Raw genomic sequence first — 15,003 nt, 5'->3', positions numbered from 1 at the left:
GAGAAAGGGAAATTCAGACAAATGACAACCTGCAGACAGTTTAAATCCTCGTGTGAAGCAGCAGCTTCCATTTTCTCCTTTCCGTGAAAGCATTGGGCCAAGGTGTTCAACTGAAAAATAAAACACACTGGGGTTCACATTTCTATCTCTCCTCCTGCCTTCTGTGGGAGGTGCCAGGTCTGGGAGCCAGAGAGCGTGATCAAGAGGGAACTTGGGAGGCTGATACAGTGGGGTATTTGGCCTTGATTAAACGTTGATTATAGAGGCTATCCTGCAGCAGAGGCTAGTGTACGGAACCCATCAGGAAAGGAAAACTCCACACTCTACAGTTGTAGGTGACATAAAACTTCACTTCTGCCACTTATGTCCAGCTTAAACACAGATACTTCACAGTTACTTCTTGTTCCAATTATGCCTCCTCTCTCTTCCTCCCTCCTCCTCCCTCCCTCCCTCCCTCTAATGGTTTCACTGTATAGTATAGGTAGACTGGAGCTTCATATATCCTTGCCCCTGCCTGCTATGCTTCCTATTGGCCGAGAGCTGGGATTATAGGCATAGCTCACCATGCCTGGCTCATTTTGCCTCTTTCGATAGATGTTATAATAGAGTTCTGTGTAGGGTCCCTGAAACTTTCTATCCACCTAGGAAAACAACAAGCTCTTTAAAATTGTGCTGGACTATAGATGTAGCTCACACGTGCAAAGTCTTGGGTTGGATGCTTAGCACTAAACAGAAATAACAACAACAACACCCACAAAAACACTGTGCCATGAGTCACACTTCACACCCGTTAGGATACGATGGTTCCTTGGATATATAGTAGGGTCCTTGACCAAAAACTAATGGGGAATCTTAGTACTCAGGATAAACATTGTATCAACGTGTAAAGAAAAAGTGATTGCAATCACTACAGTCATTGTGCAGTTGGCTTGCCTTGGGATGACGGCAGAATTACTGCAGCTTTGCGTCTCTGTCTTCTTTGACTCCGGGGGGAAGATGAGTGAAGATGAGTTGTTCATTCCATTCCTTTCTTCTGAGTCAATTCATAAGACTGAAGTATCATCGCCCTCTCTCAAAACAAAGCAGTCCAGATGAACTCTGTTATTTCCAACGCGGGTTGTGTCAGCCAAGTTTCCTTTCTAGCATATGCAGTTTCTGTAGTTTACAAACAAGCACGTGCATGTTTACCGTGTACAGTAAGTAAACGACAGAATCGCTAGCATTTCTAAACAACTTCCCAATGTTTCCTGTTCGGGTCAATCAACTGCATGATTAAAATCCAAGACAAGAAAGCATTTATTAATACACTGTAAATGCTAAATTTCACTTTGCTATTTTAATTATAGAATCAACTATATGACATAAGTAAAATGGATAAGAGGTGAGATTTTCTTCTCTTCACAAGGTAAAGATAACTGGTTTATTCTTTCATTTCTCATACATACAAACTAAGACCGCAGAATGGGGAACATAAGAAGGACTGAAGATCGGAGTGAATTCTGATTCTAAAGGGCTGTAAAGTATCAATGAGTGGAAACAAAAATGATACAATAAGGGGGCTGGAGAGATGGCTCAGAGGTTAAGAGCATTGCCTGCTCTTCCAAAGGTCCTGAGTTCAATTCCCAGCAACCACATGGTGGCTCACAACCATCTGTAATGGGGTCTGGTGCCCCCTTCTGGCCTGTAGGCATAAACACAGAATATTGTATACATAATAAATAAATAAATATTTTTAAAAAATGATACAATAAATGGTACATTAGTATGGAAACAACCTAGGTGACCTAGAACATCTTCACATTTTTAGTTAAAAACATCGTTGAGAATTCCTTTCCCTTTCTTTTTATTTATTTATTTATTTATTTATTTATTTATTTATTATGTATACAATGTTCTGTCTGTATGTATGCCTTCTGGCCAGAAGAGGGCACCAGACCTCATTACAGATGGTTGTGAGCCACCATGTGGTTGCTGGGAATTGAACTCAGAACCTTTGGAAGAGCAGGCAGTGCTCTTAACCTCTGAGCCATCTCTCCAGCCCTTCCTTTCCCTTTCTAACTCCTTTCATGTAACCTCCCACCACTTCTCCAGTTCACAGCGTCTTCTATAGTTATGCTTTTGCACACACACACACGCACACACATGCACACACACATGCGCACACACTCACACACACGCACACACACATGCGCGCACACACACACGCACACACACACATGCGCACACACACACACACACACACATCTATTGGGTCCATTTACTACTGGTCTTATAATCCATCTGTTCAGCGTTGACCACTTATTATCATATGGCTCAGCCCCAGGGAAAACTTATTCTCTGATTTTCTCTCCCTCAGCAGCCATAGACTCCCCGGAGCTCTTTGTCTAGGGATGGGTCCTTGTGAAAATTTCCCCCCCTCCGCGTTGGCATATTAACTGCTGTAGTCTTGGGCAGGCGAGCACACCGTAGACCTCATAGACCAAGAGTCGCTGTCATATTTAGAAGGTACCGTCTCGCCCAGATATCCTGGTCCACTCTCTCTCACCGGTAGTCTACGTCTTCCATGATATCCCCTGCCTAACTGGAGGGCTGTACTGGAGATTAGCAGCTGGGGTTGGGCACCACAGAACCACCTACTCTCTGAACTTTGGCCAATTGTGGATCTCTGCAGTAGTCTCCATCTGCTGCAAACAGCGGCTTCTTTGATGAGTGGCAAGAGCTGCACAGTCTATGGTATAAGCAGTACTATTGAGATGCAGTTACAAGTCGTATTGGCTGAAGAGATCTGCAGCAGCAGGTTCCTCTCCAGGGTCTGTGTCATCTCCAGCCATGGCTAGTCAGCCAGGTCTCTAGCACCAGGCGTGACCCCTGTTTATTAGGTGGACCTTAAGTCCAATGAGACAGTCACTGTCTACCCAAGACATAAGTGCCACTCCTGTACCCGTGAGGACATCTAGCAGTGCTGGCCGTTATGGTTTACAGGCTTCAGATCTGAGTTGGACTTTTTCTCTCTTGACAGCTTGCACAGCACTGTCTCATAATATGTGAACCAGTCCTCGGAGAAGATTCCAGGTCAGTTCCAGCTTAATTACTCCAAGTATTGTATTCAAAGGATGTGGTTCCTGGGATCAAACTCAAGTCAGCAATAGCGAGGGCCTTGTGCGGCCAGGGCCTTGCGCAGCCAGGGCAGAGCCATCTCTCCAGTCCCTACAACGCTGAATTTAAGAAGTACTGAACACCTGAATTATTATAAACATTTAGACTGCAAGACGTCTTAATGAGGAGAAATCATCTTATGATGAGTTTGTATACTTTAACATAATGCATATTTTATAATAAAGAAAAAGTTAATGCCCCTAATATTTGCATACAATCACCTTAGAATTATAGTGATTATGGTGTGTGTCTCACATCAAACAGTGAAAATACCATTTTCAGAAATTATTACTTTGAAATAGGAGTTTTTCAAGGAAAGCAATTTAATATAATTAGGCAGGTTTTTAATTTTTTTGGTTGAATGCTAAAACCCAATGCGTGAGCTATTTAAAGAAGGCTATTGTGCATAGCCATCGCCCTCCTCCTCTTCTGCTCTCCTTCCTCACTGTACTCAATTACAAGAAAAGCCCACAAGCTTCTATTTTTAGACAAGCCAATGCAGGTACCAATGTCCAGCGCACACTGCACAAGAGGGGCGATAACGATAATGATGACCGTGAGAACAATGACAGCCCACCTAACTGTTAATTTGCGTCTCCTGGAATGGTCTCACGCAGCAACAATCTAGTGAGTTAGATCCAACCATCTCTCCTAAGGTGAAAAATCAACACTGACAGCGTCTTCCAGCCACAGGCCCCGCAGCCAGGCCCGCGCAGACACACCGCAGGGAGAAACAGAGCTGGGTCTCACCTTTGCGCAGCTGACCTTTAGCTTGGGCTTTGCTCTTCTAAATAACCATTTAAACACGTGACGTGAAGCTTGAAGGAGCGCGGGATTTTTTTGACTGTGCCTGGGGTGGTACTTAGGAACACTCACGTGCTAGGCACGCGCTCGCCATTGCATTACGCCACCTACCCTAAATAGTGAACATTTTCTCACATATGCCCCATGTTTTGAGAAGTTGAAATACTTTTATTTCACTGAAAAATTAGAAGATATGACAAAACTTTTCTAATCTTCCCAAGAAAATTATTTTTTAAAATTCTGTAGAGAGTTGTGTGTGTGGTGGGGTGTGTGTATTTGTGAGTCCAGGAACCCACAGAGTCCAAAAGAGGAGATCAGGTGCCCTGGAGTTGGAACTATAGATGGTTGCGGGCCCCTTGATATGAATGCTAGGAGCCAAACTCTGGTCCTTTCCAAAAGTAATATATGCTCCTAACTATGGAGTCCACCCACAAAGAAATTCTTATTTATGCTGCTGCTGCTGCTGTGTGTGTGTGTGCACACATTCATGCATACACGCGCATGGAGGTCAGGGGACAACCTTGGGAGTTTTCTCCTGTTTACTTTGATGTATGCTAAAGACTGGGCTTGGGCTGCCAGGCTTGCGGGTCAAGCACTTCATCCAATGAGCAATCTCACATGCCCCTGACATGCAAATTCTGCTGCTCTATGTCATAGCATGGGTTAACAGGAGCTCTGCCCCTTTCTCACTGTGAGTTTTGGCAGGACTCCCTTCTCTGCTTCACAGGAGCAATAGGATTTAGCTTCCTACAAGGCTTTGCTATTTAAGATGGAATTCAATAACCCGTATCAGACAGTTGGGAAGACAGGCACATTCTAAGTGCTCAGATCTGGTGAATTAACACCATTGTCTGGGGTTCTTTTACCCCCACCTCATTAAAACAAAAATTACTTTGGCCTCATGTCAGCTGCTTCCTCTCCATCTCTTTCTTTCTCGCCCTTTTTGCCCTCTTAAATGTCATGAACTTGCAGTTTGCCAAGTTCAATGAGTGTGTCTCTACTTAGTTCTCTCATCAGTCAGCAGGGTGGGACGCAGCTTCACGATACAGTAAACACTGTATGTGTGGGCAAGCTGAGTTCAATGCCCAGCTCTGAAAAAAACAAAGCAAGGCAGTGTCCAGTGGTCATTTGGTTGATCACGATTAGTTGAAATACTCTCTCTTGATCTCCCAGACTCCATTTGTTTATGATTGGTAGGTACCTCGTGGGTCATTTGCCACCTTCATTTCCTTTACTTGGGGCCTACAGTTGGCATCTGTGAGGTATGGGTACAAGATGGACACGATTCTATTTTGCTTATTCAACCTACTTTCCAAAAATTATCGAATTTAGTTATACAAATACCAACTTACACCCCCCCCATTTTTTTTTTAACCTTTCTTTTTTCCTGTTTTTCAAGACAGGGTTACTCTGTGTAATGGGCACTGGCTATCCTGGAAGGTGTTTTGTAAACCAGGCTGGGCTTGAACTCTCAGAGGTCTGTCTGCCTCTGTTTTCTGAGGTATTAAAGGCCAGCACACCACACCTGACCCAACTCTACTCTTATGGTTCAAATTTGCATTTCCTTGAAAGCCCCATTTATTATCATATTCAGTTTTTCTCCCAAGCTTTGAAAGGATGTTCATGTTCAGAAATGACCAAATGTAAAACTGTGAACGGGTCACCTTTGTTTCAGCTGGGCGTGGGGATTATCACAGGTTTTTGTTGTTGTTTTCTATTTCTTGAGTTAGGGTTTCACTGTGTAGCCCTGGCTGTCCTGGAACTCACTCTGTAGACCAGGCTGGCCTTGAACTCACAGAGATCTGGCAATTTATGATGGTGATGGATTGGGGTTAATGGGTGAAGGGGGTGCAGGTGTAGCTGCTTTATATAGTTGCTCTGCATGATTAATGGTTGTTTCTGGTTGAACTTTATTTATAGGAGTTTTTATTATTATTGAGATTACTCGTGTCTGCCCCCAAACGCTGGGATTAAAGGCGTGTGTCAACATGGCTGAGCAGGATTATCACAGGTTTAATCTGTATTCCATCTCCAGTTCTGTTCTCTCATTAACAGTGCCAAAATTGTATGTCACAATCTACACAACTGTGTGTGAGGTACTGAGGATTGAAGGTCAGATCTCATTTTTTTTATTTTTATTTAAGTCCAGGTCTTTACATATGCTAAAGAAGCAAGCGCTTGTGAATTCCATTGCCAGATATAAAGTCTAAGATTTAAAAATAAACCTCGGATCTCTGTGAGTTTGAGGCCAGCCTGGTCTACAAGAGCTAGTTCCAGGACAGGTTCCAAAACCACAGAGAAACCCTGTCTTGAAATACCAAAAAAAAGAAAAAAAAAAAAAGAAAAAAAAAACCAAACCAAAAGGATCAGTAAATATTTGTATACACTCATATGGAAAATAAAAACCTCATGAGTCTTTGGTGTTTTCAAAATAACAAGGAAAATTAAAAACAGTCATGCACTGAAGTTGTTCACTGGGTCAGACTTTTTAGATCTTAAGAGGGGCTCTGAACTGGACCCTGGCTGTGCAGCACAGAAGCGTTAAGCACGGACGAGGTGCATCACTGAAGATCTAGAACACTGTAAGATGATGCTCTCTGGATGGGAATGATTAAGCGTGGGGCTGTAGTTAATTTTTCATTGCTTTCTTTTTTATCCTTTTGTACGGGTTCTATTTCTGGCATCTCCTCTGCTGACCGCTGGAGATGGCTTACGTTTCCTGCAGGCTGTCTCGACTGCTCTTCTGTTACACTGTGTTGTACTCTGCTAAGCGCTAGCTCCTTGCTCCACTTTCCACAGACACCAGGATACCGTTGCATTCTCTTCTTAATTCTCTGTCTTGATCATTTTTAGTGGCTCAAGTCCCATGTCTTATAGTCTCTGCCATGCTGGAGAACGGAAGCTGCAGTTATGATTTAGCATTCACCTTACTATCTATGTTTCCTATGACCTGTGTTAAAACTGTAATAAAACCTCCCATACTTACCCATAGCTCTTTGCCTAGAGTCAATTCCTCTGTTCACACTACAATCTGACTAAACACAGTTCTTTTTTTTTTTTTTTTTTTTTTTTTTTTCGAGACAGGGTTTCTCTGTGGCTTTGGAGCCTGTCCTGGAACTAGCTCTTATAGACCAGGCTGGCCTCGAACTCACAGAGATCTGCCTGCCTCTGCCTCCCAAGTGCTGGGATTAAAGGCGTGCCCCACCATCGCCCGGCCTAAACACAGTTCTTAACACAATTTTTAAAATGTTAATTCATTGAAAAACTTCATTAGTTTACTATTCTTGCTTTACTGTTCCCACGGTTTGCCCTGTTTTTCCTCTCTGGATTCTATTTTGGCAGAATGCAGCAGTTGCCCGAAGAAAGAGATGAGGGGCATATCTAACTAATGTATGTCTATTACTCTAGTCTTAGGTGCTTTCAAAGAGAAATTTATCCATCTATTTTGAGCCAGAAGTACCAGTTTGAGGTCTGGTAGAAGGAAAACTGTTGTTTGTCTTCAGAAACAGGAAACTGTCACCTTAGACCGCAGACATCGTAATCAGAGGAGTTTTAACCTAAGCACACATGGAAATCCTGCAAGCAAGTTTTCTCTGTTCTTTTTTATGTAGAGAAACAATAGAGGGCTGGTTAATAAGCTTTCTCGTTGGGATTGCCAGCCCACAAATACTGACACATTTTATAATTAATTTGTTATTAATTATAAAAGTTTGGCCTTAGCTTAGGCTTTTTTCTTACTAGCTTATAACTTAATTAACCTAACTTAACTTAATTAATCATAACGTAATTGACCTCTTACTATTAATCCAAGTTCTATCACATGGCTTGGTTAGCTTTCCTCTGTCTGACTTGTTTTGCATCCCATTGGCATCTCTTGCGTCTAGAGGCACCCCTCTGACTTCCTCTCTCTCTGCTAGAAATCCCGCCTATCCTCTCCTGCCTAGCTATTGGCCATTCAGCTCGTTACTACTCCAATCACAGCAATACATCTTCACACAGTGTACAGATATCCACAACATTTCCCTCTTTTTGTCTAACATAGTAAAACTATCTACGGTAAGATCAATTATCAGGTAATAATTACATCACAATGTCCAGCTCAATGGATCCAGATTGTTGTAGAGTAACCCTTCTATATACTGTGAATATATGTGTGTGTGTGTGTGTGTGTGTGTGTGTATGTATTGGTTACTAAAAAACTGACTTGTACCTCCCGTTTCCTCTCTGTCTCCTGGAATCTCCTGTGTGCCTCAATTCTTCTTCCTCTTCCTTTCTCTCCCTGGAAATCCCCCCTATACCTTCTACCTAGCTATTGGCTGTTCAGCTTTTTGTTATATCAATCATAGCAATACATCCTCACATAGTGTACTAATATTTCACAACATGCTGGGTCAGCTAACTGATTTAAAAATCAGAAAGTAAGATTCTTCACAAAAAATGATAATCAATACAAACAAAAAACCAGTAAGACAAAAAAAAAATCAAAACAAAACAAAGTGAAACAAAAAGTTCACAGAAGCAAAACATGGGTTGGAGCTCTTCTGTTGGCCAATTTCTCCTTGCCCTAGAGTGTGGTTGATACATTAAGTGACACTTCATTAGAGAACACTGGTTTTTGGTTTGGGGGGGAGGAGGGGCAAGAGATAGATTACATGAGGTTGAGCTATAAGGAAGTGGGGAGGATCTAGGAAAAGTTGGGGGACGGAAAAACAGGATCAAAATATATTGAATGAATAAAAAAAAAAAACAAAGATCTCCCACAACAACATAAAGCCCCATAGGCTGTGGGGCTGCAGGATGTAATTTCCTCATGAAAAGATAAAATAAAATACATAATTAAAAAAATAAACCCTTCACAACTAGTAAAGAACATTACATAAGCAATTCTCTGTATTTTCTGGAGAAAGCAAAGCTCATGTATCTGTTGTATCTGTCAGGGAAAATAGGTCAGACAATAGCTGTGAACTGAAGGATGGTAACTGAAGGGAACATTCATGGAGATTGGATAGGGCTGAGGGACGGTAGAGGAAAACACTGATCAGATGGATGAAGGAAAACATATAATCTTACCAACCCATATTTAGTACAATAAACTTTGTTACAATAAACTTCGTGCATGAATTTTGGAATCAGACAGATAAGAGATCCAATACCAGATCTGTTACTGTCTATGGGGTGGCCCTTCCACAGTTAAGGAATAGTTGTGTGCATGTCATTTTCCTTATTAGCTTAGTACATTTGCATTCAACTAGGACCTGGGTTTTATTCTCCAGCATTGTAAAGAAGGAAAAGCAAATGGACGGGATGGAATGACAGAAAGAAGGTATGTGTGTGTGTGTTTGTGTGTGTGCGTGAGAGAGAGGGGGGGGTGGGGAGGGAGAAAACAAAATTATATAACATCTCAAAAGTTTCTTCTTGAGATAGGTAGTATAAACATTAATTTAATTTCTATTCCTTATTTTATTTTCTTAATACAGAGATTATAATGTAGGTTGAAGAAACTATTATCATTAAAATCAAGTTTTGCTGTAGTAAACCCATTCCTCAAGAGGCCTCAAATTCATGATCTCTTCTTCAATTATCGTTACACACACACACACACACACACACACACACACACAGCCTATTGAGGTGTTGCCTACCTGCATGTGTATTTGTTTAGGGCTGAACACTTGGAATTGGATTCCTGCTCAGGGAGCCCATCCTTGGAGAGGACTCATCTTCTTTCTCCCAGAGGCCATGGTTATAGTTTTTCATGTAGATGGCTGTGGTGGTTCGAACGAGGCTGGCCACAACAGCCTTCTGTCTGAATACTCGGTCCCAGGTTGTGCAACTATTTGGGAAGGATTAGCAGGTGTGGCCTTCTTAGAAGAGGGGTTTCCCTGGGAATGAATGGGCTTTGAGGTTTCAAAAGCTCATGGCCTGCTCAGGGATCGAGATGCAAGCTCCCGGTTACTACTCCAGCATCATGCCTGCCTGCCTGCCTGCCTGCCTGCCTGCCTGCTGCCATGTTCCCCATGATGGTCATGGACTCTAAGCGTCTGAATGTAAACCGCCAGTTAAACTAGTTCTTTTACAAGTTGCCTTGGTTTCAGTATTTTATCACCTCATTAGAAAAGTAACTTAAGACAACTACCAAGTTCAAAACCAGCCTGAGTTACATAAAAAGATGTTATTATAAACCAAAACAACAAGCCTTTCTTCTGCCACAAAAAAACATCTATTTTCTTACTTTGTCTAGATGGTCAGAATTCTGCCTTAGCTAAGCTCAGATTGTCATTTAGGACATTTTTGGTGGCACTGCCATTTTGGGGTCCTCCTTTGGACCTAACTCCAGTGCCAGGAGATCTGACACCTTATTCTGGCCCCCGTGTGTACCAGGCTTGCACTCAATGCACTAACATACATGCAGGTTAAAACATTCATACACATAAAATAAAAATAAATGCATCTTTAAAAAACTCTGCTGCCCATCTAGACAGAACTGATCCCTGGTTCCCCTAAGGACACATGCTACTGTCTGCATCCAGGGCCTTCACATTTTCTCGGCTGGTTGTCCCCAACTTCTCCCAGCAGCTGTCCCTTCCCAGTATCCTTTGAATTGTCTCAGGTTCCAACCCCAATCTCTGGTAAATTTTTAAAATGTTAGCTACCAGCTTGGCAAGTCACTGAATAAATTCAATTTCCCAATTAGTTAATAACAGAGTAAATAGCTCAACAGATGGTTTCTCTGAGATGGAGGGGAGAGAAATGAGCAGGAGAGAGAGAGAGAGAGAGAGAGAGAGAGAGAGAGAGAATATGAATATATGCATTCATTCAAGGCAGGCAGCTCTATGAGTAGTGCACAGTGACAGAAACTTTTGACGTTTTGGGTGGCACTAGGACTCTTACACAGCCCTTACGGAAAACCTATTCTGTGTACTCTCTCGATATCTGCAAGGAGTAGACAGAGTAGCTTTTCAAAATGTCTTAGAAGCTACTAGTGACATTTCACTAGAAAGTAGCTTCGACGACTCCCGTATCTTATTATCTTCAGCATGCCTTTTATTGAAGGTGCTGGGGGGCATTTTGTAACTGATTTCAGTTAATGAATACACTGTAAAATCAGCTTATATTAGTTAAAGCCCCAAATATCCAAGTGACCCCATAACCATCGCGGTGGACGTTGTCGCTCTGCTCATTCACGTGGAGACCCAATTTGTTCATGTTTGAAACCCTGTGTGATCGGAAGTGGCCATGCACAAAGAATCCTTGGGAGGTGAGGAGTAGAAAAGTAGAATCGCTGCTTCCAGAGAGGACTGGGATTTCAGGTGGAGGTTGGGAGCGAACCCTCCGTCGCAGAACAAACATTCCTTGTTTGTTTTCTTGCCTACCCCATGCCGGAGCCTATTCGTGTCCCCACCGGATGGGTGCGGGTCCTCGATAAGTCTCCATTCTGATAATCTCAGGAACTCGAGCTGCCCTCACTTCCGACCTCCTTCCCCCGGCTGGAGGCGGGAGCGAGGCCCGGGAGGCCCCGGAGGCAGCGAGGCCGTCGATGCGGCTCGAGCGGAGCCCACATCAGCCGCGTTCTCCCGGGAGCGTCCGTCGGGGCGTGGGGGGGACCGCAGGCTCCGAGCCGCCGGGCCCCCTCTCGGGACGCGAGTCTCCCGGTGCCCGCCCGTAGCCCAGGGGCTGCCGAGCCGAGGCGACTTTGGGGGAAGTCGAGGCACGCGGAGCCCGAGGCCGGGCGGGGCGCACAGGGCGCAGTTCCGCCGCCGACCTGGCGGGGGCGCCGGCGCGGCCGATCAGGTGACCGAGCGCCGGTTCCCGGCTACGGGAAGCCGCCTGGTTCTCAGCCGCCGCCGCCGCCGTCACGGCCGCCGTCGCCACACCTAGCGGAGGAGCCGGGAAAGGCGGCCCGGCCGGGTGGGGAGGGGGAAACCGGGGTGGAGAGCGCCGCGGGTGGAGGCGGAAGGGCGGCGGGCGGGCGGGCGGAAGCGAGCGCCGCGGCTGCTGTGTCACGGCGCGGGTGGGCGCGCGGCATGGGCGCGCCGCGCTGAGGCGGAGGTCGCGGGCGGGCGGGCGGGCCTGAGGGAGGCGGCGAGCCGGGGAGTTGCGCGCCCGGCGGCGGCGGCGGCCGCACCATGTCGCGCTCCGTGCTGCAGCCCAGTCAGCAGAAGCTGGCGGAGAAGCTCACCATCCTCAACGACCGGGGCGTCGGCATGCTCACGCGCCTCTACAACATCAAGAAGGTGCGCACGGGCCGGCGAGGCCGGGCGGGGGTGCGGCGGCGGGGGCAAGGCCGCGGGGGTGGGGGGCGAGCTCGGCCTGCTCGCCCGGGGCCTCGGGGAGGCGCCGCGGCCTCGAGTGAGCCGCGGGGTCGGCCGGGCGGGAGCCATTTCCCGGGCCGGCTCCCGGGCGGGCGACGGAACCGGCCGGGCCGCGCATGGCCGCCGCCGGCGCCTGGGTCTGCGGGAAGGGCGAGCGCGCGGCCTTCCCGGGCTGCGGCGCACGGGCCCGGGTTTCTCGGCGTGGGAGTGGGGGAATGTGGCGCCCGACCCTCCCTCCGCTCCCCACTTGGACCCTTGATTTTTTCGGTCGCTGGATAAAGCACCCTCCTTCCCCCCGACAGCTTGTTGACGTTCAGGAGAATTTCATTTTGGAGATGGACAGGAGGGGGAAGTGAGGGTGGAACCGGTTTTCGTCTGAAATAGTTGAGGGTTGTGAGTCACTGGAACAGGAATAACAACCTTTCCTCTCTGCTCCTCCTCGTCTTAGTTTTCCCAACCCTATCTGATGAGCACCAAAGCACCGTGCCTTACAGTACAATGGCTGTGTAAAATAAAAACCAAATCTGTTCCCGTTGCTGTTCCGATGATTTGAGTAGCTGGTGCAACTATTGCTGTCTGTGTCTTCAGATTAGAGAGTGCAAGGCTCTAAATAAGTTAAGAAAAGTAGAGATAAAGATAGGGGGGAAAATGCCATTAATTTACCTTAACAGGCAAACAATCCCAAGTCCATTTATTTTGAGACAGCTGCCATAAGCCTCTGAATTTAGTAGAGAAGTTTGCTTGTGGTACAGTTTATACCCCTACATCCTTGTGGGTTTCTATGTGTTAGCCATATTTTTTCGTAATCTCGTTTTTAAAACCGTAACAAATATAGTTTTGACCATAGCAATGGAGTATAGGTTGTGTGTGAGTATTGATGAAGATTCTTTTAAAAATTAAAGTCAGAGCATTCCAGAATAAACTTGTCTTACTCCTCCAGTTTGATTTAGACACTGTCCTTCTGAAGCACACTGTTTTCAGTTAGTGATACTAAGCGTCTGGAAAGGAAGGATGGCTGTGTTGTTCTGGCGACTCCCTTGGTTTCAATGAATGGTTGTCTCTAAACACAGCCCAGTCTTGACCTGGAATGTCCCCATTCTGTTTGTGACATGGCAGACCCCTCTGCATTCACTCCTTGATTGTAACTTTTCAGGGTTAGGAAAATTTAATTTTAGGTAGTATAAGTTGTATTGGTGGCAACTTTTGGATTTCACTGCTTAAGAAATTTGAAAGTCAAGTTCTATATGGACTTTTTTTTTTTTAAACCAAGTTGACGGGTAGTGGGGGCATACGCCTTTAATCCCAGCACTCGGGAGGCAGAGGCAGGTGGATCTCTGTGAATTTGAGGCCAGCCTGGTCTACAATGCTAGTCCGTCCTAGGAAAGGCTCCAAAGGTACAGAGAAACCCTGTCTCGAAAAACCAAAAGAAAAAAAAAAAGAAGCCCAGCAAGTCAGATGTTGCTAAAAGTAAGTAGTGCTGCGGTATTGTGGTTAGAGGAAATGGTTATGATGGTTTCCAGAAGAGGAAGTGAGAGTAACATCAAAAGTGATTTGGGTGCTTGAGTGAAATGCTTTCTTTAATGCAGTCAAGTCACTAAACATTTTTATAGAATAAAAACAGACTGTAGTACTTCATTTTCATGGAAAATAGTAAATGGAGTTTTAAGCGTTTAAACTTATAATTACAGTTTGCTGCCCCTTTTCAAAGTGTTTTTCGCTTCCTGTTTTGGGAAACCGCAGGCTCTTGTGTTGACTACTGAAATAGGAAATAAGTGGATGCCATCATTATATCTAATTGTCGAGCATCTCGAGTTCTTGAAATGCTATAGTTCATCACTTACATATATTTAGTTTCTTGAAATATTTTGCCTACTTGGCTCATGAATTTCTTATGAGAAGAGTAATTCATTTTGAAGACTAATACTCAGGGCATTATCTAGCACACAAGGCTTTGATTAGTGTTCACCGAAATCGGCTCTGTGTGTGTTAAATGCATCTGTTTATTTTGTGAGAGGGAGAGAGCAAGCAAGCAGGTGTGTGTGGAGGTTAGCGGATAACTTGTTTCTGTGATCAGATTCAGTGCCTTTACCCCTGAACCATTGCTGGCCCTTTGGATAGAATTAGAATCTTTTAGCCTATGGAATTGCCTGCCTATATCAGCTGCCTGTCTAAACCCAGCTGGCTAAAGATCAAAACATTTGTTCAAATAACTTGCCAAAGAAGTAAGATCTGTTTATCTTGTGTTTATAAGGTTCACGTTGTCTGTATTCTTATGGCAATATAAATCACATATTTTTATTTTTACAGTTTTTATATTTTTAAGTTTTGTGTGTATGAGTGTTTTGCCTGCGTGTATTTCTGTTCCACTTGTGTGCCGAGAGGCCAGAAGTAGGTCTCAGAGCCCCTAGAGCTGGAAGTAAAATAGTTGTCAGTTCCTGCTCACACTTCAGTACCTGGCACAGACGCTCCTATCCATCATCCTATTTTTCCCAGTCTAAAATCGTTAGTCTCAAGTCTTCTACAATCCTGTTTACACACTGCATGTGGTTAACTACACCTCTCTCTCTAATCAAGATAGGAGCGGCTGGACACTGGTTTAATGTTCCTGTTTCTCCAGTGCTAGAGAAACATCCAGTGGACGGAGAGTAAATGCATGGGGAAAACCTCTCAATATTGAGACTACCTAAAAGATTAGATTATGAGCAATCATTGTTCAAGATCCTTTTAAGAC

The 15,003-nt window shown here is 44.7% G+C and overlaps 1 protein-coding gene across 4 annotated transcripts in view; it reads left to right on the top strand.

Moving 5' to 3' along the window:
* Window positions 1-12,021: 12,021 nt before the first annotated feature.
* Nckap1 (NCK associated protein 1) overlaps window positions 12,022-15,003 on the top strand; it is a 75,009-nt gene continuing 72,027 nt past the window's right edge. For all 4 annotated transcript variants that reach the window (XM_041639872.1, XM_041639871.1, XM_041639870.1 and 1 more), the window contains exon 1: window positions 12,022-12,194. In XM_041639872.1, the coding sequence (XP_041495806.1) occupies window positions 12,087-12,194 (108 nt within the window). In that variant the 5' untranslated portion in view covers window positions 12,022-12,086. The remainder of the gene's footprint in view (window positions 12,195-15,003) is intronic.

The sequence above is a fragment of the Microtus oregoni genome, unplaced genomic scaffold (genome assembly GCF_018167655.1).
Source record: "Microtus oregoni isolate MIOR12 unplaced genomic scaffold, Mior012 000060F_ref0000265, whole genome shotgun sequence".
Classification (NCBI taxonomy): domain Eukaryota; kingdom Metazoa; phylum Chordata; class Mammalia; order Rodentia; family Cricetidae; genus Microtus; species Microtus oregoni.
Note: the sequence above shows the minus strand (reverse complement) of the source record. Positions and strands in the feature narration are given on the sequence as shown.